Source organism: Mobula birostris, chromosome 14 (genome assembly GCF_030028105.1).
Source record: "Mobula birostris isolate sMobBir1 chromosome 14, sMobBir1.hap1, whole genome shotgun sequence".
NCBI classification, from domain to species: domain Eukaryota; kingdom Metazoa; phylum Chordata; class Chondrichthyes; order Myliobatiformes; family Myliobatidae; genus Mobula; species Mobula birostris.
In genome coordinates, this window is record NC_092383.1 from 68,999,529 (window position 1) to 69,023,910 (window position 24,382).

The 24,382-nt window shown below is 41.1% G+C and overlaps 1 protein-coding gene across 3 annotated transcripts in view; it reads right to left on the minus strand.

The window, feature by feature from the left end:
- The window catches only part of LOC140209958 (TBC1 domain family member 22B-like), a 375,770-nt gene that overhangs the window by 224,983 nt on the left and 126,405 nt on the right, over positions 1 to 24,382 (minus strand). For all 3 annotated transcript variants that reach the window (XM_072278648.1, XM_072278647.1, XM_072278649.1), the window contains one exon: positions 20,269 to 20,339. In XM_072278648.1, coding sequence (XP_072134749.1) covers positions 20,269 to 20,339 — 71 coding nt within the window. The remainder of the gene's footprint in view (positions 1 to 20,268; positions 20,340 to 24,382) is intronic.

The window sequence follows — 24,382 nt, forward strand, 5'->3', positions numbered from 1 at the left end:
ATTTCTAACTAAGAAAGCATTTACACGCACTTGCATTCATGTCAACAAAAAAAAAATCAATAAAAATATTCACTCAAAGTATCTTAAGAAGTTGTGCTGTTGATGGTTGGGAATAGACGTATATTTTAAACCATAAGACACAAGATCAAAATTAGACCATTCAGCCCATCGAGTCTTTACCACCATTCAATTCTAGCTGATTTATTTTCCCTCTCAACCCCATTCTCCTGCCTTCTCCCCATAAACTTTGATACCCTTACTATCAAGAACTTATTAATCTCCATTTTAAATACACCCAATGTCTTAGCCTCCACATCATTTTATGGCAATGAGATGTGAAGATTCACTACCCTCTGGCTAAAGAAATTCCCCCTTCTCTCTAATCTAAAGAGATATCTTTCTGTTGAGGCTATGCCCTCTGGTCCTAGACTCTCCCACTATTAGAAATATGTACTCCACACCCATTATATACAGGCTTTTCAATATTCGGTAAGTTTCAATCAGTTTCCCTCCACCCCACTCCATTCTTCTAAACTCCAGCAAGTACAGGCCATTCATAACAAGGTGGATGAATTAAAAGTGCAGATTGTTATTAATGAATATGATATAGTTGGGATCACAGAGACATGGCTCCAGGGTGACCAAGGATGGGAGTTCAACATTTAGGGATATTCAATATTCAGGAGGGATAGACACGAAAGAAAAGGAGGTGGGGTAGCATTGCTGGTTAGAGAGGAGATTAACGCAATAGAAAGGAAGGACATTAGCCGGGAGGATGTGGAATCGATATGAGTAGAGCTGCATAACACTTAAGGGGCAGAAAACGCTGGTGGGAGTTGTGTACAGGCCACGTAACAGTAGTAGTGAGGTTGGAGATGGCATTAAACAGGAAATTAGAAATGCATGCAATAAAGGAACAGCAGTTATAATGGGTGACTTCAATCTAAATATAGATTGGGTGAACCAAATTGGTAAGGGTGCTGAGGAAGAGGATTTCTTGGAATGTATGTGGGATGGTTTTTTGAACCAACATGTCGAGGAACCAACTAGAGAGTATTGGAAAACATTTTAACTCTGTTTTCTAAGTGTTTATTTTAAGTGCGCTTTCATTGCGTATCAGGTGTTTATTCAGATATTGACCATGCCTTTACTATGCATTAAGTGTCTGTTACTGAGTGCATTGGATTACTATGGTATTTGGGATGTAACCATTGAATGAAACCTGTGTACTTTTAACCCCTCGAGAAAAATGAACGTAGCCAAGCAAGAGAGATAAGAGTAATTGATTTATTAGCTAGAGTGTAACTTACAGCATTTGCTAATGCTGTTAACGCAGAAGAGGGCTATAAAGAATGCTGTGTGAAAACGACAAATGGGCAGTCAGTGACAGACTTACACAGCCTAGTCCACTGTCTGTCTCAGCTTCACTTTGCAAATTAAAGTTTAAAATTTCTTGAAGAATCTTCGGCACCCCCTTGTCATTTGTGAAACCACGACAAGAGCAGGCCATTCTAGACTGGGTATTGAGCAATGAGGAAGGGTTAATTAGCAATCTTGTCGTGAGAGGCCCCTTGGGTAAGAATGATCATAATATGGTGGAATTCTTCATTAAGATGGAGAGTGACATAGTTAATTCAGAAACAAAGGTTCTGAACTTCAAGAAGGGTAACTTTGAGGTATGAGACGTGAATTAGCTAAGATAGACTGGCAGATGATACTTAAAGGGTTGACGGTGGATATGCAATAGCAAGCTTTTAAAGATCGCATGGATGAACTACAACAATTGTTCATCCCAGTTTGGCAAAAGAATAAATCAGGGAAGGTGGTGCACCCGTAGTTGCCAAGGGAAATTAGGGATAGCATCAATTCCAAAGAAGAAACCTACAAATTAGCCAGAAAAAGTGGCTCACCTGAGGACTGGGAGAAATTCAGAGTCCTGCAGAAGAGGACAAAGGGCTTAATTAGGAAAGAGAAAAAAAATATTATGAGAGAAAACTGGCAGGGAACATAAAAACTGACTGTAAAAGCTTTTATAAATATGTGAAAAGAAAAAGACAGAAACAGGTGAATTGATTATGGGGAGCAAGGAAATGGCAGACCAATTGAATAACTACTTTGGTTCTGTCTTCACTAAGGAGGACATAAATAATCTTCCGGAAATAGTAGGGGACAGAGAGTCTAGTGAGATGGAGGAACTGAGGGAAATATATGTTAGTAGGGAAGTGGTGTTAGGTAAATTGAAGGGATTAAAGGCAGATAAATCCCCAGGGCCAGATGGTCTGCATCCCAGAGTGCTTAAGGAAGTAGCCCAAGAAATAGTGGATGCATTAGTGATAATTTTTCAAAACTCTTTAGATTCTGGACTAGTTCCTGAGGATTGGAGGGTGGCTAATGCAACCCCTCTTTTTAAAAAAGGAGGGAGAGAGAAACCGGGGAATTATAGACCGGTTAGCCTAACATCGGTGGTGGGGAAAATGCTGGAGTCAGTTATCAAAGATGTGATAACAGCACATTTGGAAAGCGGTGAAATAATCGGACAAAGTCAGCATGGATTTGTGAAAGGAAAATCATGTCTGACGAATCTCATAGAATTTTTTGAGGATGTAACTAGTAGAGTGGATAGGGGAGAACCAGTGGATGTGGTATATTTGGATTTTCAAAAGGCTTTTGACAAGGTCCCACACAGAGATTAGTGTGCAAACTTAAAGCACACGGTATTGGGGGTAAGGTATTCATGTAGATAGAGCAAGGGTCCTCAACCTCTTTTGCACTGCGGACTAGTTTCATATTGACAATATTCTTGCGGACCAGCCGACCCGGGGGGGGGGGGGGGGGGTAGGGTTGCCAATGGACAAGAGTAGCAGTCAAATACGTTGTTTACTCCGAGACTACAATGACCATGAAGCCTTGCGCAGGCACCAGTGCGCATGCGTGATTTGCGCATGCATATACGCGCCGACTTTTTTCTACAAATCGCTTTTGGCGATTCTGTTCGGGGGGGGGGAGGGGGTTTATCACGACCGGAATATTGGTGATAAGCGGCTAATACACTCAATTTCGTTTCTAAAAGGGTTTATCTAACGAATTTACTATTAAACACACAGCGCATATTTTCCTCGCATGAAAAAAGCGATAAGTCAATTATCAGGGGAGCTTGAAGTAAGTGTTGAACGAACTTCCAGTAGAAGTGGTAGAGGCAGGTTCGAATATTATCATTTAAAGAAAAATTGGATAGGTATATGGACAGGAAGGGAATGGAGGGTTATGGGCTGAGTGCAGGTCGGTGGGACTAGGTGAGAGTAGCGTTCGGCACGGACTAGAAGGGCAGAGATGGCTTGTTTCCGTGTTGTAATTGCTATATGGTTATATAAGTAAGTCAGTAGCATCATAACATTTTAAGTAACGTTTGGATATTAAACACACAGCACATATTTTTCCCGCATGAACATATAAAATCATTGCAACACACCAATATCGCTGAATCAGTGGGAGCCCTGGGCTTGTTCTCCTGCAACAAGACTGTCCTATCGAGGGGTGATGGGAGACAGTGATCCTCGAAGGGGTTCCTTATGTCCAGTCTATTACGCAATTTAGTTTTCGTTCCATTCATTGCAGAGGTATGTTGGAAATGGAAGAAATGTTTTCAGTGCTTTCGTGGCTATCTCGGGATACAGGTATCTAGCCTTGACTTTGAGATCTAGAATGCCGGCAGAGATGTTATGTGAAACATACTTCTCAGCCCGCCGTCATCTGCAAGCTCGAGGAGTCAATCTTCTTCCCGCGCTGACATGGATGATGCACGGGTAATGACCTCGCATGCGTAATGGCTCAACAGTGGGCGTGACAGGGAATGAGGAAAGGTGCAGCTGACTCATATCGCCAAATCATATCGTTTCCTCGTGGCCCAGTAGCGCATGCTTTGTGGCCCGGTGGTTGGGGACCACTGAGATAGAGAATTGGTTGGCAGACAGGAAGCAAAGAGTGGGAATAAACGGGACCTTTTCAGAATGGCAGGCAGTGACTAGTGGGTACTGCAAGGCTCAGTGCTGGGACCCCAGTTGTTTACAATATATATTAATGACTTAGATGAGGGAATTAAATGCAGCATCTCCAAGTTTGCGGATGACACGAAGCTGGGCAGCAGTGTCAGCTGTGAGGAGGATGCTAAGAGGATGCAGGGTGACTTGGATAGGTTAGGTGAGTGGGCAAATTCATGGCAGATGCAAATTAATGTGGATAAATGTGAGGTTATCCACTTTGGTGGCAAAAACAGGAAAACAGATTATTATCTGAATGGTAGCCAATTAGAAAAGGGGAGGTGCAACGAGACCTGGGTATCATTATACATCAGTCATTGAAAGTGGGCATGCAGGTAAAGCAGGCGGTGAAAAAGGCGAATGGTATGCTGGCATTCATAGCAAGAGGATTCGAGTACAGGAGCAGGGAGGTTCTACTGCAGTTGTACAAGGCCTTTGTAAGACCACACCTGGAGTATTGTGTGCAGTTTTGGTCCCCTAATCTGAGGAAAGACATTCTTGCCATAGAGGGAGTACAAAGAAGGTTCACCAGATTGATTCCTGGGATGGCAGGACTTTCATATGATGAAAGACTGGATCGACTAGGCTTATGTTCTCTGGAATTTGGAAGATTGAGGGGGGATCTTATTGAAACGTATAAAATCCTAAAGGGATTGGACAGGCTAGATGCAGGAAGATTGTTCCCGATGTTGGGGAAGTCCAGAACGAGGGGTCACAGTTTGAGGATAAAGGGGAAGCCTTTTAGGACTGAGATTAGGAAAAACTTCTTCACACAGAAAGTGGTGAATCTGTGGAATTCTCTGCCACAGGAAACAGTTGAGGCCAGTTCATTGGCCATATTTAAGACCGAGTTAGATATGGCCCTTGTGGCTAAAGGGATCAGGGGGGTATGGAGAGAAGGCAGGTACAGGGTTCTGAGTCGGATGATCAGCCATGATCATACTGAATGGTGGTGCAGGCTTGAAGGGCCAAATGGCCTACTCCTGCACCTATTTTCTATGTTTCTATGATCCTAACCTCAGTTACTGATCCCATAGGAAACATGAAAGCAAATTACATTAGTAGGAATTCTAAATAACAGTCATCAGCAATAAAGTTCAAAAGTGAAAGAGAAGATAAAAAAAAACAATAAAGTGAATATTACATTTCCTCAAAAAAAGCACAGAACCAGATTTGAGTGTAGGATAAAAATGCTGTTTTAAATGTTTAAATTGCATCTGAAAAGTAACTCACTTTGATGCATTAAGAAATGCAGTTTTAGGATGCATCAAACATTGTGATACCAAAGCCAATACTGTGTGAACTATCATGCCAATAAAAGCACCTATTTAAAGGGGATTGACAATTGCTGTAACCATATGCCAAAAGGAATAGAAGTCCCAAAATATCTCCAGTTTACCAACTCTTTGCATTCAAAGGTTTGCAGGTAATTGCTTTGAACAACATTACCATACAATTCCAATTTCCACAACAATAAATTAATTTCAGACTGCATCTTTCAGAGTTTTATCTTCACACCTCTGGGAACATTGTCACAACTAAATAAAGATGTACAGTATTTGCCTATCAATGTATTACACTTTTAGAATCCTCATGGAATAGTCCACTAAAAAAAAAGTTGAACAGCTCAAAGACAAGAGAAAATCTGCAGATACTGGATATCCAAGCAACACACACAAATTGTCGGAGGAACTCAGTAGGCCAGGCAGCATTTATGGACAAGAGTCGATGTTTTGGGCTGAGCCTCTTCATTCTATCCTGGTGAAGTATTTGGAAAGATTAAGGACAGAACTGAACTACTCCCTTACACAGTGGAGATGGCGTCTGATGTCATCTGGATACAACGCATCGATCAGTTGAGGAAAGCAGAGCCAATTGTTAGAAAAGAAAGGTGTCCCGAGCTGTTAGAAATACTTCCTGCAGTCTCAGTTAACTCCTACAACCCCCCATGCAGGACGCCCTAGAACCTGAGATTGTTTAACAGCCACAAGTCTCACCTGCCAAGCGGAGTGAGCCCTCTTATCAGGATAGATGTTATCCCACAAGAGTAGAAATTCCCCCATAGCGATTAGATATTTAGGTCTGAATGGGATAATTTAAAATTAATATTCTGTGGATGTTTACATAGTAGTTGTATTATATTCTTTTTACAATCCTCATGGAATACACCACTAAAAGAAAGTTGAACAGCTCAAAGACAAGAGAAAATCTGCGGGTGCTGGATATCCAAGCAATACACACAAATTGTTGGAGGAACTCAGTAAGCCAGGCGGCATTTATGGACAAGAGTCGATGTTTTGGGCTGAGCCTTTTCATTCTGTCCTGGTGAAGTATGAAAGACATTTTTGCCATAGAGGGTGTACAAAGAAGGTTCACCAGATTGATTCCTGGGATGGCAGGACTTTCATATGATGAAAGACTGGATCGACTAGGCTTATGCTCTGGAATTTAGAAGATTGAGGGGGGATCTTATCAAAACATATAAAATTCTAATGGGATTGGACAGGCTAGATACAGGAAGATTGTTCCCGATGTTGGGGAAGTCCAGAATGAGGGGTCACAGTTTAAGGATAAAGGGGAAGCCTTTTAGGATCGAGATGAGGAAAAACTTCTTCACACAGAGAGTGGTGAATCTGTGGAACTCTCTGCCACAGGAAACAGTTGAGGCCAGTTCATTGGCTATATTTAAGAGGGAGTTAGATATGGCCCTTGTGGCTAAAGGGATCGGGGGTATGGAGAGGAGGCAGGTACAGGGTTCTGAGTTGGATGATCAGCCATGATCATACTGAATGGCGGTGCAGGCTCGAAGGACCGAATAACCTACTCCTGCACCTATTTTCTATGTTTCTATGTTTCTATATAGTACACTATATAGAGCTAAGCAAGGAGAAGTGTTGTGTATTTAATATTTCAGTAATATTAAATATATTACTGAAATATATTATTGCAAATATATTGTTTGATTTCACATTGCTTACATCATTCACTACACTTTATATGTAAAAGTATGTGAATGGTATACATAATGATGCTACCATGTCATATGTGTGCGCCTCATGAGAGTAAAAACTAAGCAGACACAAGTTTTCCCCAGCTCCCTGATTTCCTTTCAATTAGTTTTATGTTTTGGAATTACAAAACGTAACACCAGGCAGCACAATCAACAACCAACAACTCACGAGCTACATAAAACTTCCTTAGAAAGAATATGATTAAATCTTTCAGTTTATTCATGACTAAAGTTTAGAGTAGTTTAATAACAGATATGTAGAGATTTGATTTTCACAAGTAAACAAAGAAAATATTTCAATCCTCTATTCTTACTTGCATTAAAAGAAGCCCACAAAAAAAGAAACAAATTAATATCTATAACTGATTAAAGTTGCCGACCGATGGTGTAGTGGCATCTGCACCAGACTTCAAGGCAAGTGGTCCAGGGTTAAAATCTGGCTGCTTCCTTGTATCCTGGGTTGTGCTGGCTAGTTAGCAACTTGGCCTCATAAAAAAGACAAATACTTAAAAAAAAAGGCAAGGTTGCCACCTGATGCACCACAAGGCACAGAGGGGAACAACAAATTGATTAAAGTAGCCATAAGGTTAAATGAACTTATTTCAGGAACCCAAAGGTAGGTCAACAAGAAATATTCACCCATTACTAATCAGTAACTAATATGTGGAGAACACAAATTCATTCACTTCCAATTGCTTTTTGTTTCTTTTTGTTTTTTAAAAAGTCTTTTTGCATGTTTTTCCAAAGAATTTATATTGGCAGCACACAAAATGATAGAGGCAGCATCTACACAGGGAAATGAACAGTCCATATTTCGGGCCGAGACACTTTATCAAAACTGGAAAGAAAGAGGGCAAAAGCCAGAATAATAACATGGTGGAAGGAAGAGGAATATGATAGATAACAGGTGAATCCAGGTGAGAGGAGAAGATAGATAGGTGAGGGGGGAAAGTGGAAATGATGTGAGGAGCTGGGAGGTGGGAGGTGGGAGGTGTCAAATGGAAGAAGCAAAGGGCTGAACAAGATGGAATCTAACAGAACACAGCAGACTATGGAATAAAAGAGGTGGGAACCAGAGGGAAGAAAAACATGGGTGATGCGGAAGGTTGGGAGGAAGAGAACAGGTGATAGGTCAAGGTCAAAGCAAAAGGGAGGATGGCAGGGGTGAGGGAAGACAAAGTGGAGTAGTTTCCATAGTTATAGAAATTAATGTTGGTGCTAAAGAGATACAGACTATCAAGACAGAATAGGAGGTGTTATTCCTCCTACGAGTCTCTCATTTCATCTTGACAGTAGAGGCAGCCATGGACAGATAGGAGAGTGAGATCTGGAATTAAAATGACTAGCAACTATGAGATCCTGGCTATTACAGCAGATGGAATGAATGTGCTCAGTGAAGTGATACCCCAATCTGTATCAGGTCTCACCAATATAAGTGAGGCACCTGATGCAAAAAGTGATATTGAAGGAGTTATAGAGTATCCGAAGTGCTAACTCTTCTGGAAGGACTACCTAGGGCCCTGAATGATGGTGTGGGAGTAGGTGAAGGTACAGGTGTAACAACTTAGCATAGTTGAAGGGATAAATGCGTGAAGAGAAAATCACTGGGGAAGGACAAGCAGACAAGGGAGTTGCAGAGAGAGTGATCTCTGCAGAAAGTGGAGATGGCAGAAGATGCAGGTGAAAAAGTATGTTCTATGCGGAAGTTTGTGGGGCGATAGGTGATGGTAAGGGCAACCATGTCCCTGTTATGTTAGAAGGAGAATGGAGAAGATGCAAGAGAGGGCTGCATTGATGGTAGTGAAAGGCAAGCCCCTTAACTGGAAGAAAAAAAGGACATAGTCATAGAATGCTATAGCACAGAAATAGCCCATTCTGCCTATCTAGTCTGTGCTGAACCATTGATTTACTAGTCCCATCAACCTGTACCCAAACATGAGCCTTCCATGTACCTATCCAAATTTCCCTTGAATGTTAAAATTGATCTCACATCCATCACTTGTGTTGGTGGCTCAACCCACAATCTCACCACCCTCTGAGTGAAGTTCCTCCTCAAGTTCCTCTTAAACTTTTCACCATTCAAACTTAACCCATGACCTCTAGTTATTGTTTCACCAACCTCAGTGGAAAAAGCCTTCTTTCATTGATCCAATCTATACCCCTCAAATTTGTATACCTCTATCAGATCTCCCCTCAAACTTTTATGTTCTAGGGAATGAAGACCTAACCTGTTCAACATTTCCCCTTAACTCAGGTCCTCAAGTTCCAGAACATCCTTCTAAAATTCTCTGCATTGTTTTAGTCTTACTTACATCTTTCCTGTAGGCAGGTGACCAAAACTGCACACAGTAATTCAAATTAGGCTTCACCAACATCTTACCCTATCTCAACATCCCAACTACTGTACTCAATACATTGATTTATGAAGACCAATGTACCAAAAGCTTTCTTTTGAGACTGTATCTACCTATTTAAAGGAATTATGGATCTGTACTCCCAAATCCCTCTGTTCTAACACACTCGGAATTGCTCTACTACTCATCGTGTATCCCCTACCCTGGTTGGTCCTCCCAAGTGCAACACTTCAGACTTGTCTACATTAAATCCCATCTGCCATTTTTTCAGCCCATTTTTCCAGCTGCTACAGATACTGATGCAAGGTTAGATAGTCTTCCTCACTATCCACTACACTCCCAATCTTGGCATTATCTGCAAATTTGCCGATCCAGTTTACCAGATTATCATCTGGATCATTGATATAGATGACAAACAAAAACCGACCTAGCAATGATCCCTGTGGCACACCATTAGTCACAGGCATCCCATCAGAGTGGCAACCATCTACAGCTACTCTTTGGCTTCTTCTGTGAAACTAATGTCTAATCCAATTTACTACCACATCTTGAATGTCAAGCGACAGAACCTTCCAGACCAACTTCTCATGCAGAACCTTGTCAAATGCCTTGCTAAAGTCTATGTAGACAACATCCACTGCCTTGCCTTCAACAACTTTCCTAGCAAATTCCTCAAAAATTCTCTAATATCAGTTAGACATGACCTACCACGCACAAATCCATGTTGACTAATCAGTCCCTATCTATCCAAATACTTATACATCTAGTCTCCTAGACTACCTTCAAGTAACTTTCCCAGTCCTGATGTTAGGCTCAGTGGCCCAGAATTTCCTGGCTTATTCTTTGTACCCTTCCTAAACCACACAACAACGTTAGTTATCCTCCAATCCTCTGGCACCTCACCTGTAGCCAAGGATGTTTTAAATATCTCTGCTAGGGCCTCAGCAATTTCTACACTAAACTCCCATAAGGTCCAAAGGAACAGCGCATCAGGCCCTGGTGCGTCATCTACCATAATATTCCTCAAGACAGCAAACACCTCCTCCTCTAATCTGTATAGGGTCCTGAGCCTTCTTCTGTACTCCACCTATGACTGCATTCCTGTACACAGTTCTAACTCCATAAACAAGTTTGCAGATGACACCACGGTGGTTGGCCTGATCAGAGGAGATGATGAGACGGCCTACAGGGTCAAGGTCCAGCACCTGGCCACGTGGTGTGCCGACAACAACCTGGCCCTTAACACCCAGAAGACCATGGAGATCATTGTGGAATTTAGGCATGCTAGGAACCACACTCACGTCCCCATCTACATCAACGGAGCTGTAGTGGAGCGTGTATCAAGCTTCAAATTCCTTGGTGTCCACAATTCTGAGGATCTCACCTGGTCCCTGAGCTCCTCCATCCCGATCAAAAAGGTGCAAGAGCACCTTTATTTCCTGTGGAGCATCAAGAAAGCTCACCTCTGTCCTAGGATACTGATGAATTTTTACCGCTGTACCATTGAGAGCATACTTACCAACTGCATCTCAGTGTGGTATGACAATTGTCCCATATCAGACCGCAAAGTACTCCAGTGTGTGGGGAAAACTGCCCAGCGGATTATCGGCACCCAATTGCCCACCATTGAGAACATCTACCATAAATGCTACCTGGGCAGGGCAAAAAGCATTATCAAGGATGCATCTCACCCTAACCATGGACGTTTTACTCTCCTCCCATCCAGTAGGCACTACAGGAGCCTCCGCTCCCAAACCAACAGGCACAGGAAGAACTTCTTCCCTGAGGCTGTGACCCTGCTGAACCTCATTTCACAATGCTAAGCAGTATTGCACCCATATTGTACTGTCACAGTACTTATATATTTGTGTGCTGTAGCATTTACTTTTTATTCACAGTTATTTTGTAAGTAACACTATTCTTTGCATTTCTGGTTAGATGCTAACTGCATTTCATTGGCTTTGAATCTGTAATCGGCACAATGACAATAAGGTTGAATCTAATCTAATCTAATGACCTCACTACTGCTTTGCCTCATTTCTATAGACCCAGTGTCCATCTCCTAAGTAAATACAGATGCAAAAATTCCATTTAAGATCTTGCCTATCTCTCTCAGTACCATGCATAGATTACACTCTGATCTTCCCGAGGACCAATTCTGTCCCTTGCCATTCTTTTGCTCTTAATATATCTGTAGAAGGCCTTTGGATTTTCCTTCACTTTGTCTACTTGTGCAACCACACGTTTTTTTTTAAACCCTCCTGATTTCCTCCTTAAGTGTTTTCTTGTATTTCTTATACCCAAGTATCTTGTTTGTTCCCAGATGCCCATAGCTACTATGCACACTCTTTTTCTTAACCAGGGCCTCAATATCTCTTGAAAACTAAGGTTCCCTAAAACTATTATTCTTGCCTTTCATTCTGACAGGAACATACAAACTCTGCATTCTCAAAAATTCACTTTTGAAGGTCCACTATTTACCTAGTACATTATTGCCAGAAATCAATGCATCTGAATCCACATTTTTCAGGTTCTTTCTAATGGCATCAAAATTGGTCTCTCCAATTTAGAATCTCAACCCAAGGACCAGACTTATATTTTTCCATAATTACCTAGAAACTAATGGTGTTATATCACTATAAGCAAAGTTTTCCACTACACGATGTCTGTCAGCTGTTCTGTCTCATTTCCTAATATAGGATCTAGCATCACACTCTCTCTAGTTAGGACTTCTATGTACTGATTACTGAAACTTTCCTGAACACATTTGATGGTCTTTTCCAACCAGTCCTTTTACAGTATGGGAGTCCTGGTCAAGTTCAAATAACCTACTAATACGACCTTCTGTTTCTTGCAACAGTCTGCAATCTCTCTACAAATATCGTGGACTATTGGGTATCTATAATATAATTCCATTAATGTGGTCATACCTTTCTTATTCCTCAGTTCTAACCATAAAGCCTCATTTGATGAGCTTTCCAGTTTATCCTGACTAAACACTGACATGACATTTCCCCGGACTAGTAATGCTACGTTCCTGCCTTTAATTCCTCCCACTCTATCACATCTACAACGGAACCTTGCTTCTCTTGGTCCTGCTTCTCTTGCAACCAAGTCTCACTAATGGCTACAATATCATAATTCCATGTGTGATCCATACCCTGAGCTCATTCTCCTTTTGTACTATAATCCTTGAATTGAAATATACACAGCTCAGAAGACAAGTCCCACCACGCTCAACCTTCTGATATCTAACCTTGTATGTAGGCTTAACAGCATCTTTCTCCACAACCACTCCACTATCTGTTCTGGCTCTCTAGTCCCCAATCCTGTGCAAAGCCAGTTTAAAATCCTCCCATGCAGTACTAGCAAACATTCTCTCTAGGATATTAATCTCCCTCCAGGTCAAGTCAAGGCACTTTTTATAACTGCTGGTACAGAACATAGTAAAAATGAGACAACATTTTCCAGGACCATGGTGCTACATGAAACAATACAAAAACTACACTGAACTACATAAGAAAAAAAAATAAAAACATAAAGTGCATAAAACAGTGCAGGCACTACAATAAATAATAATAATAAACAAGACAGTAGGCACAGTAGAGGGTATAGTAGGTTGGTGTCAAGCTAGGCTCTGGGTATTGAGGAGTCTGATGGCTTGGGGGAAGAAACTGTTACATAGTGTCTGGTCGTGAGAGCCCAAATGCTTCGGTGCCTTTTTCCAGATGGCCAGAGGGAAAAGAGATTATATGAGGGGTGTGTGGGGTCCTTCATAATGCTGTTTGCTTTGCAGATGCAGTGTGTGGTGTAAATGTCTGTGATGGTGGGAAGAGAGACCCCGATGATCTTCTCAGCTGACCTCACTATCCACTGCAGGATCTTGCAATCTGAGATGGTACAATTTCCGAACCAGGCCGTGATGCAGCTGCTCAGGATCCTCTCAATACAACCTCTGTAGAACATGGTGAGGATGGGGGGTGGGAGACGGACTTTTCTCAGCCTTCACAGAAAGTAGAAACGCTGCTGGGCTTTCTTTGCTATGAAGCTGGTGTTGAAGGACTAGGTGAGATTCTCCACCAGGTGAACACCAAGAAATTTGGTGCTCTTAACGACCTCAACAGAGTAGCCATCAATGTTCAGCGGAGAGTGGTCGCTCCCTGTCCTGCTGAAGTCAACAACCATCTCTTTTGTTTTGTTCACATTCAGAGACTGGTTGTTGGCTCTTCACCGGTCCGTTAGCCACTGCACCGCCTCTCTGTATGCTGACTCATCATTCTTGCTGATCAGACCCATCATGGTCGTGTCATCGGCAAACTTGATGATGTGGTTCAAGCTGTGTGTTGCAGCACAGTCATGGGTCAGCAAAGTGAACAGCAGTAGACTGAGCACACAGACCTGGGGGGCCCCCGTGCTCAGTGTGATGGTGTTGGAGATGCTGCTACCAGTTCAGACTGACTGAGGTCTCCCAGTCAGGAAGTCTAGAATCCAGTTGCAGAGGGAGGTGTTCAGGCCCAGTAGGCTCAGCTTTCCAATCAGTTTCTGAGGAATGATTGTGTTGAATGCTGAACTGAAGTCTATGAACAGCATTCGAATGTACATGTCTTTTTTGTCCAGGTGAGTTAAGGCAGGTGGAGGGTGATGGCAATGGCATAGTCTGTTGAGCGGTTGGGACGGTACGTGAACTGCAGGGGGTCCAGTGAGGGGGCCAGCAGGGACTTGATGTGTCTCGTGACAAGCCTCTCAAAACACTTCATGATGATGGATGTGAGTGCAACGGGACAGTAATCATTGAGGCAGGACACTGAAGACTTCTTCGGCACGGGGATGATGGTGATGGCCTTGAAGCACGTAGGAACGACGGCGCTACTCAGGGAGGTGTTGAAGATGTCAGTGAGAATATCTGCTAGCTGGTCTGCACATCCTCTAAGCACTCTGCCAGGAATATTGTCTGGTCCAGCAGCCTTCCATGGGTTGATCCTGCACAGGGTTCTCCTCACATCGGCCACGGTAAGACATAGCACCTGGTCATTTGGAGGAGGGGTGGTCTTCCTCGCCGCCACGTCATTATCTGCCTCAAACCGAGCGCAAAAGTTGTTCAGCACATCTGGGAGGGAGGCATCACCCGCACAGTCAGGTGATGTTGTCCTGCAGTTGGTGATGTCCTGAATGCCCTTCCACATGCGCTGCATGTCTCCGCTGTCCTGGAAGTGGCCATGGATTCGCTGGGCATGTGCACGCTTTGCCTCTCTGATGGCCCGGAACAGTTTGGCCCTCGCTGTTGTTAGGGCTGCCCTGTCGCCTGTTCTGAAGGCGGAGTCACGGGTCGTCAGCAGCGCACGCACCTCCGCGGTCATCCATGGCTTCTGGTTAGCACGTGTAGTGATGGTCTTGGCCACAGTGACATCATCGATTCACTTGCTGATGTAGCTTGTCACTGATACTGTGTACTCCTCTAAGTTGGTAGAGTCGCCATCGGTTGCAGCCTCCCTGAACATGTGCCAGTCAGTGTGCTCAAAGCAGTCGTGAAGAGCAGAGATGGCTCCTACTGGCCAGGTTTTCACCTGCTTCTGAGCTGGTCTGGAGCGCCTGACGAGCGGTCTGTATGCTGGGATTAGCATAACAGGGATGTGGTCTGAGTAACCAAGGCGGGGGCGGGGCTCCGCCCAGTACATGTCGGGAATGTTTGTGTAAACAAGATCTTCCTTTCTGTGCAGGACCCAGCTTCTCTGGAAGGGCGCTCAATGATCCAAACATATGAAGTCCTCCCTCCTGCACCAAGTCTTTAGCCACATGTTAAACTGTATGGCTTTTCCTACTTTTGACCTCATAGCATGTAGCATGGATAACAATCCTGAGATCACAACCCCGGAGGTCCTTTGCTTAACTTTGCACCTAACTCCATGACCTCACTTTGCAGGACGTCGTCAGCCATCCTACTCATGTCCTTGGTATCGACATGAACCATGACCCCCGACTGTTCACTCCCACAAGTAGAACGCTGTGGACTCGATCTGAGACTGACTTTGAGACTGAGGATACAACCCATCCAGGAATCTCATTCTCATCCACAGAACCTCCTTTCTGTTCTGCTAACCAACAAATCGCCTATCACTACAGCTCACCCCTTCTCCCCCTTTCCCTTCTGGGCCACAGATCCAGGCTCAGTGCCAGAGACCAGCTCACTGTGACCTCTCCCTGGGTAGATCATGTCCCTCCACTCCCCCCCTCTCCACAGCAGTATACTTATTGTTGAGGGGTGCAGGCACAGGGGTACTCTGCACTGGCTGCTTGTCTCCTTTACCTCTCCTGACAGTCACCCAGGTACCTACCTCCTGCAACTTCATGGTGACTACTTCCCTGTAGCTCCTATCTATTAGCTTCTCATTCTCCCATAAATCATTGAGTTGCAGCTTGGTGCACTTTGTGCAGATGTAACTATCAGGGAGACTTGAAGCTCCCACATCTCACAGAAGGAACATATTATTAACTCTGGACCAATTCTCAGTGCACTAGCCATGTACTAAATGGAAAAAATAAAACTTAGTAAAAACTTACTTAAGAGCCTGAGTCTGCTCTCACTCAAGCATGCCCACTTAAACACTGGCTCACTCATACTAAGGCTGCACCAGCAAATCTCAGATGTCCTGGAATGGAAAGCTGCATCATGAGAACAGATATGATGAAGACCAAGAAAACTGAGAAGGAAGTAGCAACCTTTGAGGCAGGATGAGAAGAAATGTAGTTAAGATAATTGCAGGAGTCAATGGGTTTGTAAAAGATGTTGGTAGATAATCTTTCTCCAGAAATGGACACAGAGGAGAGAGCAACATAGAACGCCTTTTTTGTCCCAATTAATGACCACATGGTTATAGCTCTAATTTGCTCTCACAGAAATAAAATAATAGTTTCCACTGTATAGCAGCCCATGATGTATAATTAAAGGACAGCCTTAGCGTCTGATATCCTGAAATCCAACTTTACATTCCAAACCATGAATCAAAAAAAGAATTTGGCTCCAATCCTTTGTTCACATTAAATGAGTATCACAACCAGGGATTTTGATCAATGTAACTGAATTTTTATTTGTGAATTACATGCTTTTTTTTTCCACAGTAGAATCCAAACCACAGGGAAAATTGCAAAGGATGAAAAACTAAAAACACTAAACGGAAAAGTCACAATTCAAAAGTATTCATCTCCTTTTGCTCAGTACATCTCTCACAACAATTACAGCCAGTAGTTATTTTGGCCAAGTCAATTAGCTTTGCACAATTTGATGGAGCAAGATTAGCCCATTCCTCCTTAAAAGGAGAAATGCCAGGTTGATCAGGCCTCTTCAGAGTAAGAATAATACCTCGCTGATACACAGTATTAGATTTACTCCACATATATCGCTTAGTGTAGAAGCCAACTTTTACTCACATCTGACCACAAGACCTTCCTCTTCCACATCTTTACAGTATCTTTTAAGTGTTGCTTGCAAACCTTTTACAAGCAAAGATGTGCTTTTTTTTGCCAGGGCTTCTTCCTTCCCACTCTTCCATAAATAACCTTTTTGTGCAAGGCCTTAGAGATTGTGGAACCATGAACTTTATCTCTAGTTGCAGCCATTGACTTCTGCAGCTCACTCAGAGTGACTGTTGATGTCACAGTTGCCTCTTACAAGTTCCATTCTTCTCCAATGATGAAATTTAGCGGCACAGCCTGACCTTGGCGGTGTGACTGTGGTTTCATATTTTTTCCACAAAGGACCACACTGAGCTCCAAAGTATGTTTAGTGTCTTTGAGAGAGTCTTACACACTTCCCAGATTTGCGCTTCTCTGTTATCATTTCCCTGACTTGCTTTCCATGCTCTTTTGTCTTCATTTTGGTTGGTCTGTTGAAAATCTACCATACTGTAGGACCTTACAGAGAGAGGGGGTATTTCTTCAGGTGATCTTCCAATTTTCTACATCAACAAAGTCGATGAGTTGCTATGGAAATATACAGAACGCAGCTGAGGAAACTTAGTGTAGTAATTACAAAGGGGATAAATACTTTTTCACCCTCAACTTTGTTTTTTTTTAATTTTTAGTAAATTATTGACAAGTCTTGGAATTTTTCTTTCGATTTGACAATGCACAATGCTCAACAAACTCCTACTTCAATGTATTTTAAATAACTAAAATGAGAGAGTAAAATATGAAAATCATTGTGGAGGCTGAATATTTTTTCAAGGCAAAGCAAATACGTCTGGTTATTCATTCATCTCCATGTTTAAAGGCAATGTAGTCAGCTTTTCATCCAGAGGTGCAATATTGGCTCCTCATTTTAAAACTAATATACCCACAACCAGTATGAAAATGATTGTTAGGAAGTTTCTGAAGACTTCTGATTAAAACCCAAATTGTTTCTGTTAATTTTACCTGCTCTTGTTGTAAAAAAATTAAATTGTATACAATACGCCTAAAAAGTATTCACCCCCACCCCCGGGAAGTTTTCATGTTTTATTGTTTTAGAACACTGAATCACAATGAATTTAACTTGTTTTTCTTTTGACGCTGATCAACAGTAAAAAGTCTTTTGTGTCAACGTGAAAAGAGATGTCTACAAAGTGATCTAACTTAATTACAAATATAAAACACAAAATAATTGATTGCATAAGTATTCACCCCCCCACCTTAAAATGACACACTAAGTCATCACTAGTGCAGCCAATTGGTTTTAGAAATCACACAGTTAGTTAAATGGAGATCACCTGTGTACAGTCAAGGTGTTTCAATTGATTGTAGCAAAATACACATGTATCTGGAAGGTCCAACTGCTGGCAAGTCAGTATCCTGGCAAAAACTACACGATGATGACAAAAGTCCAAACAACTTCACGAAAAGCACAAGTTACGAGATGGATACAAGAAAATTTCCAATTCACTGAATATCCCTTGGTGTACAGTTAAGTCAAAATCAGCAAGAAATGGAAAGAACATGGCACAACTGTAAATCTGCCTAAAGCAGGCCATCCTCAAAAACTGAGTGACCATGCAAGAAGGGGACTAATGAGGGAAACCACCAAGAGACCTACGACAACTCTGGAGGAGCTACAAGTTTTAGAGGCTGAGATGGCAGTGACTGCGCATACAACAACTGTTGCCTGGGTGCTCCACCAGTCACAGTTTTATAGGAAAGTGGCTAAGAGAAAGCCACTGTTGAAAAAAACTAATATGAAATCTCAGCTAGAGTTTGCCAGAAGGCCAGTGGGAGATTTTGAAGTCAGCTGGAAGAAGGTTCTATGGTCCGGCGTAACCAAAATTTAGCTTTACGGCCAGACTAAACACTATGTTTGGTGTAAGCAAACACTGCACAGCATCATAAACACACAATCCCTACTGTGTAGCATGGTGGTAAGCTGCATTAAGCTGTGGAGATACTTCACTGCAGTAAGCGCAGGAAGGCTTGTGAAGGTAGAGGGTAAAATAATGCAGCAAAATACAGGGAAATCTTGGAGGAAAACCTGATGCAGTCTGCATGAGAACTGTGAATTGGGAGATTTGTTTTCCAGCAAGACAATGACACCAAGCATAAAGCCAAAGCTACACAGGAAAGGCTTAAAACAACAAAGGTAATGTCATGGAGTGGTCAAGACAGAGCCCAGACCTCAATCCAATTGAGAATTTGTGGCTGGACTTGAAAAGGGCTGTTCACTCAGATCCCCACGCAATCTGACAGAACTTGAGCAATTTTGTAAAGAAAAATGGGGAAAATCTGCAGCGTCCAGATGTGCAAAGCTGATAGAGACCTATCCACACAGACTCAAGGCTGTAATTGCTGCCAAAGGTGCATCTACTAAATACTGACTTAGGCATCAATTATTTTATGCTTTAGATTTGTAATTAATTTGCATCGCTTTGTAGAGATGTTTTTATTTTGACATGAAAGGGTCATCTTCTGTTGATCAGTATCAAAAAAAGGCCAAATTAAATGCACTGAGATTCTATATTGTAAAATAATAAAACATGAAAACTTCCAAGAGGTTGAATACTTTTTAAATAGGTACTGTACATTTAAAAATCAGTGCTTTATATAAAAAAGATTAAAAATTGCTTTTATATGCATAAATGTATGTGCCAATTACTGACTTAGCTTGCTTTCTTTTTGATATTCATCTACTTTTTCTGCTCAAGGTAATAACTCATGTTGACTCTGTCCCAAATGTCAGATTTAAAACCTTAGCTGAGCAAAAAAAAATCTAATGACCATGGATGTTTTTCGTCCGCAAGGTACTATTTAACGGGCATACTGCTGCACTCACAATGACCTCTAGTGTTCAACAAAATCAGTTCCTCAATATAATACTTTAGAAAAATATTACTGTTCAACAAAGTGCACATTAGTTTTTATTACAACCTGCAGAATAAACAGATGCTGTTACCACTTACACTTGCTTACTTTATCCTTCTTTATCTGTTTAATTACCAGTGTAGTGATTTGTAACCATTAATAAAATTTCCATGCATTTTATGCCACATCTTTGTACAATTTTATATTTTGTTAATTCTCAGAAAAATCAAGTAACTGGCAATATCAACGCTTAATGGCATTCTTTTATTTATGTTGCAAATACGTTCGGAAAAAATTCCACAGTACTCTTAAGCAAGGATATTCAGGTTTAAGAAGACTCACCAGATACATTTTTTTTGCAGATTTCTTCAAACAAAAACTATCTTAACGTGCAAGAGTCTGCAAATTCTAAGTCACTGATTATTACACAAAGACACATCTATCACGGCTTGTTCAGAACTATTAGAAACTCTTAGATGCTTAGAATGGAATTATAATTGCTTTACCTCGCTTTTCATACCAGCACATAAATTCCAATACGACTTACCGATAGAAGTCGCCACGTAACAGAACGAACATCTCGCGGAACACCAGACCAACTGTACTTCCTCAGCTCTTCTGTTAAAAGAAAAATATTAACAAGAAGTTGAATTATAAGTTCACACCAGTTCCCTTACTAAATACAAAATTTCATAAACTAACCTAACGTGGCAGTTAAGGAGCCCAAATATGCTTTAAAACACACACAAAATGCTGGAGGAACTCAGCAGGCCAGGTAGCATCTATGAAAATGAATAAACAATTGACATTTTGGGCTGAGACCCTTCATCAGGACTGAAAAAGAAGGGGGAAGATGCCAGAATAAGAAGTTGGGGGAAGGGGGTCAAGATAGAAGGTGATACGTGGAGCCAGTTAAGCTGGGAGGTGAACCCCTTCCCTCTTCTTCAATTACCCGCTCTGGCACCTTATTACTTCTCCTCACCTGTACCACCTCCCCCTGCCCTTTCTTCAATGTCCACCCTCCTCTCCCATCAGATTCCTTCCCCTCTAGCCTTTGCCTTTTCCATCTATGACTTTGCAGCTTCTTACTTCATCCTGTCCCTTCCCCACCCACCTGGCTTCAGCTATTACCTTCTAGCTTGTCCTTCTTCCTCTCCGCATTCCCCCCCCCACTTCCTTTCCAGTCCTGATGAAGGGTCTCAGCCTGAAACATCGACTATTTTATTCACTTTCATTGATTATGTCTGACCTGTCGAGTTCCTTCAGCATTTTGTGTGCATTGCTCTGAATTTTGCATCTTCAAAATCACGTGTTTTTGCTTTATTTTCCTTGAAATTATTCTAATTTTTTCCTTTTCCATACAGCATTATCTTATCAGCCTTAATTCTAGTAGTTTCCTTCAGCCAGTAAAGTAAAAACACTAATCAGTCAAAAACATGCTTCAGTTTCATGAAGAATTAACATTTTGTCATTAACCCTGAAAAATTGAAGCTAAGATGGCACGTGAGTACTTCAGTTGGGAATTATGCAAAATGTGTCTTTTTGTTTTAAAGTCACAACAACCAAATTTGTTTTGGATTGTATTGGAATGTGGTGAAGAAATATTTTAGACATGCAAATACTACAAAAAGAATATGCAAAAAGATCACAAAATTAAAATCTTTTGCTAGAAATTTTCCACGTTCTCACTTTTGCACATAAAAGCGCTCCGCATTTTAAATCTTTTTAGTAGAAAAATAGTTTGGTAAATCTGAACAAATTTTGCCACTGGAACAGTCATTCCTTTACAAGTTTTACTTTAATGTCGCAAAATCAAACGGCTTTTGGGATGCATTTTAAATCGTCATACAAACAAGAAGAACTAATGTCATTTATTCATGTGAGGCATTGCACTTCCACTGACCAGCAAGTCACTTTGTTGCCTGCTTTTGCATTGAGATGTTTATGTCTCCCTGATTCTAGGTTTACTTTTCATCTTCCAGCTGACTGGCAAAGCCCAGCAGAACACAGAACTGTTCTGACACCCAATGAGACCAAACCCTTTGGTCAAAGGTTGTAAAATATCTTACTAAGATCAAATATTCACAAATGTCTTCATATTAACAAAAATAAATCAACATAAGACACACACTAAAAAAATGGGTAAACAACTGAACACAGTTAAACCAGCAATTAAACTAATTTAATAGATCTATTTACCGCTCCCCAGTTGCCATTTCTTACCATTTATTTCAATTATATTCATGCCAAGTTAAACTGGCACAGGTTCAGCAGGAAGCTCCCATAAGGAATCTACTGATGCAGATTAGATATTCCAGAGTCAGCATTTCACTGAAATGAATGTCACCACTCAACCTACATTTTAAAGGGCCATGTTGCTGCCCAGACGTCAACTCAACATCTGGCAGTTCAAAGCAGATCTGCTGATGTGTAAGTGGGAGATTTGCCCCATTATGTTTTCACAGAAAAAGAGTTCGTACAAATTATTCAGTAATCAATAAAAGGCATTCTACTACATTTGGGCAATGAAAAGAACAGCTATGCTCCAATTTAAGAAGTATGACAGTTCTAAAAGATTATTAGAAAATTGTAAAATAAGTTACATTTATCTGAAAGTTTTGACAAACAGGTTTTTGCAATCAGTGTAGATTTTATGTTTTTTGTTGACATCCACACTTTTCTCCCCAAACAATAAATGCTTTTGAAATGATTGGGGAAATAATAAGCAGACCTAAATTAATTCGCTTAGCTTTATTTAGCTCTTTTTAGAACATACGTAAAATACTTCAGAGTTTTAATATTTATTTCATATTCTTGCTAACAAGGCAAGAAATGTCAATTCCGTCAGGAACTGTATATTTGGCTTGAAATTTTCAATTCGGTGGGGAGTGATTTCTTCTAAGATTTAGAAGAAGACTGTCTATAACTCCAATATTTTGTATTGTATAGAGACAAGCAGACACACAGACACATATACATACAGACATACATACTTTAATTAAAAGTTGACTTTAAATTCATTTTTTTTTTTTAATTTCTCCTGTTTTCCACTATGAAAATAGCTCCAGTCAAGAAATGCATTAATTTTGGCATCTGAGTTACAAAAGATCAAAATCAGCAAGGCTTATAGACCAGCTCAGATATTGTATAAATTATTTCTTTTATAAATCTCCATTTTCTTTCATGATTGCAGACATCCCACCTTGCAAAAACTCATTTCAGGGAGGTAGCACCATCAATTTCCGGGAGAGGTGGGATGTCTGCAATAGAGCAGCTCCTTAGCAGCTAGCCAGCTAGTTTAAATAACGTAACGAATGACACCTGTTAAACTCAGCTCAACAGGTGTCTTGCAGTCTTAATCCACCATGGGCAATAGCAAGGGATCCCTCTCACTCAACAAAAATTGGTTTCCCGGACATCGTATATAATTTGCAGGCATCAAGGAGCCACTATTCATATGCAGGAGACTCCCAGAACTTCCGGTAGAGGTGGGATGTCTGGCATTCATAAACATTTTTCTGTTTCCACTTCAGTTCCAGTCACATGGACGTTATTTTAGTTTGTTACACCAACCCATGCAACACAATCAGATGGAAATGATTGGTAGATACCTATATGAATAATTTGATTAAGCAATATGAATGAAAATGTGAATTCAGAATAGCTCACATTTATTGCCACCACAAAAGTGATTTAGCTTTGAGGGGAAAAAAATGTATTCTCCTGGTAAACCTTTGTATTTAATTTCCAATCAAACCAGATCTCCCCAAAGTCTCTGACAAGTTTAAAGCAGTTTTATAAACAATTGACTTCCACTAATAAGCTGGATTGCTTATTAGAGTTGTTTGGTTTTTAACAAATTTAAAAAATTCAAGCCTTAACCATGATCAATTCCAGATTTTGAAGCAGTAATCTAAGCCAATGCAATCAGTTCTGTATTTGTTAAGACGTAAATAGTTATACCTCCTGCAATTAACTAGAAAATAATTAATTTTCAACAACCAAGTCATTATCTAAATCATGATAATTTCACCATATCAAGTTCCAGCTTTCTTCAATATTTGTTCAATTGATTGGTTGGTGTTCAAAGTTCAAAATAAATTTCTTATGGCAGTAGGTATGTCACCAGATACCATCCTGAGATTCATTTTCTTGCAGACATTTGCAGCAGAAAAAAGAAATCAACAGAATCAATGAAAACTGTACACAACGATTCACAAAAAAACTATGTGCAAAAAACAAATTGTACAAACACAAAAAAATAACAAACAAATGAATGGATGAATAAATAATACTGAGAACAGAAGTTGCAGAGTCCTTGAAAGTGAGTCCATAGGTTGTGGAATTAGTTCAGAGATGAGGTGAGTGAAGCTATCCATGCTGGTTCACTAGACTGACAGTCCAAAGGTAATAGCTGATGCTGAACCTGGCAGTGTGGGACTTCAGGCTCCAAGATCTCCTCCCCTATGGCAGAAGTGAGAAGAGATCATGGCCTGGATGGTGGGAGTCCTTAATGATAGTTGCTACTTTCTGGTAGCTGGTCTGCATTTGCGGCGGACCAATCAATTCATGGAGAGTGAGCTTCACAAGGTTGGGGAAAAGAGTTTAAAAAAGGAGCGTTTTGCAGGGCTCAGAACATTAGCAGCAGACCAATCAATTCG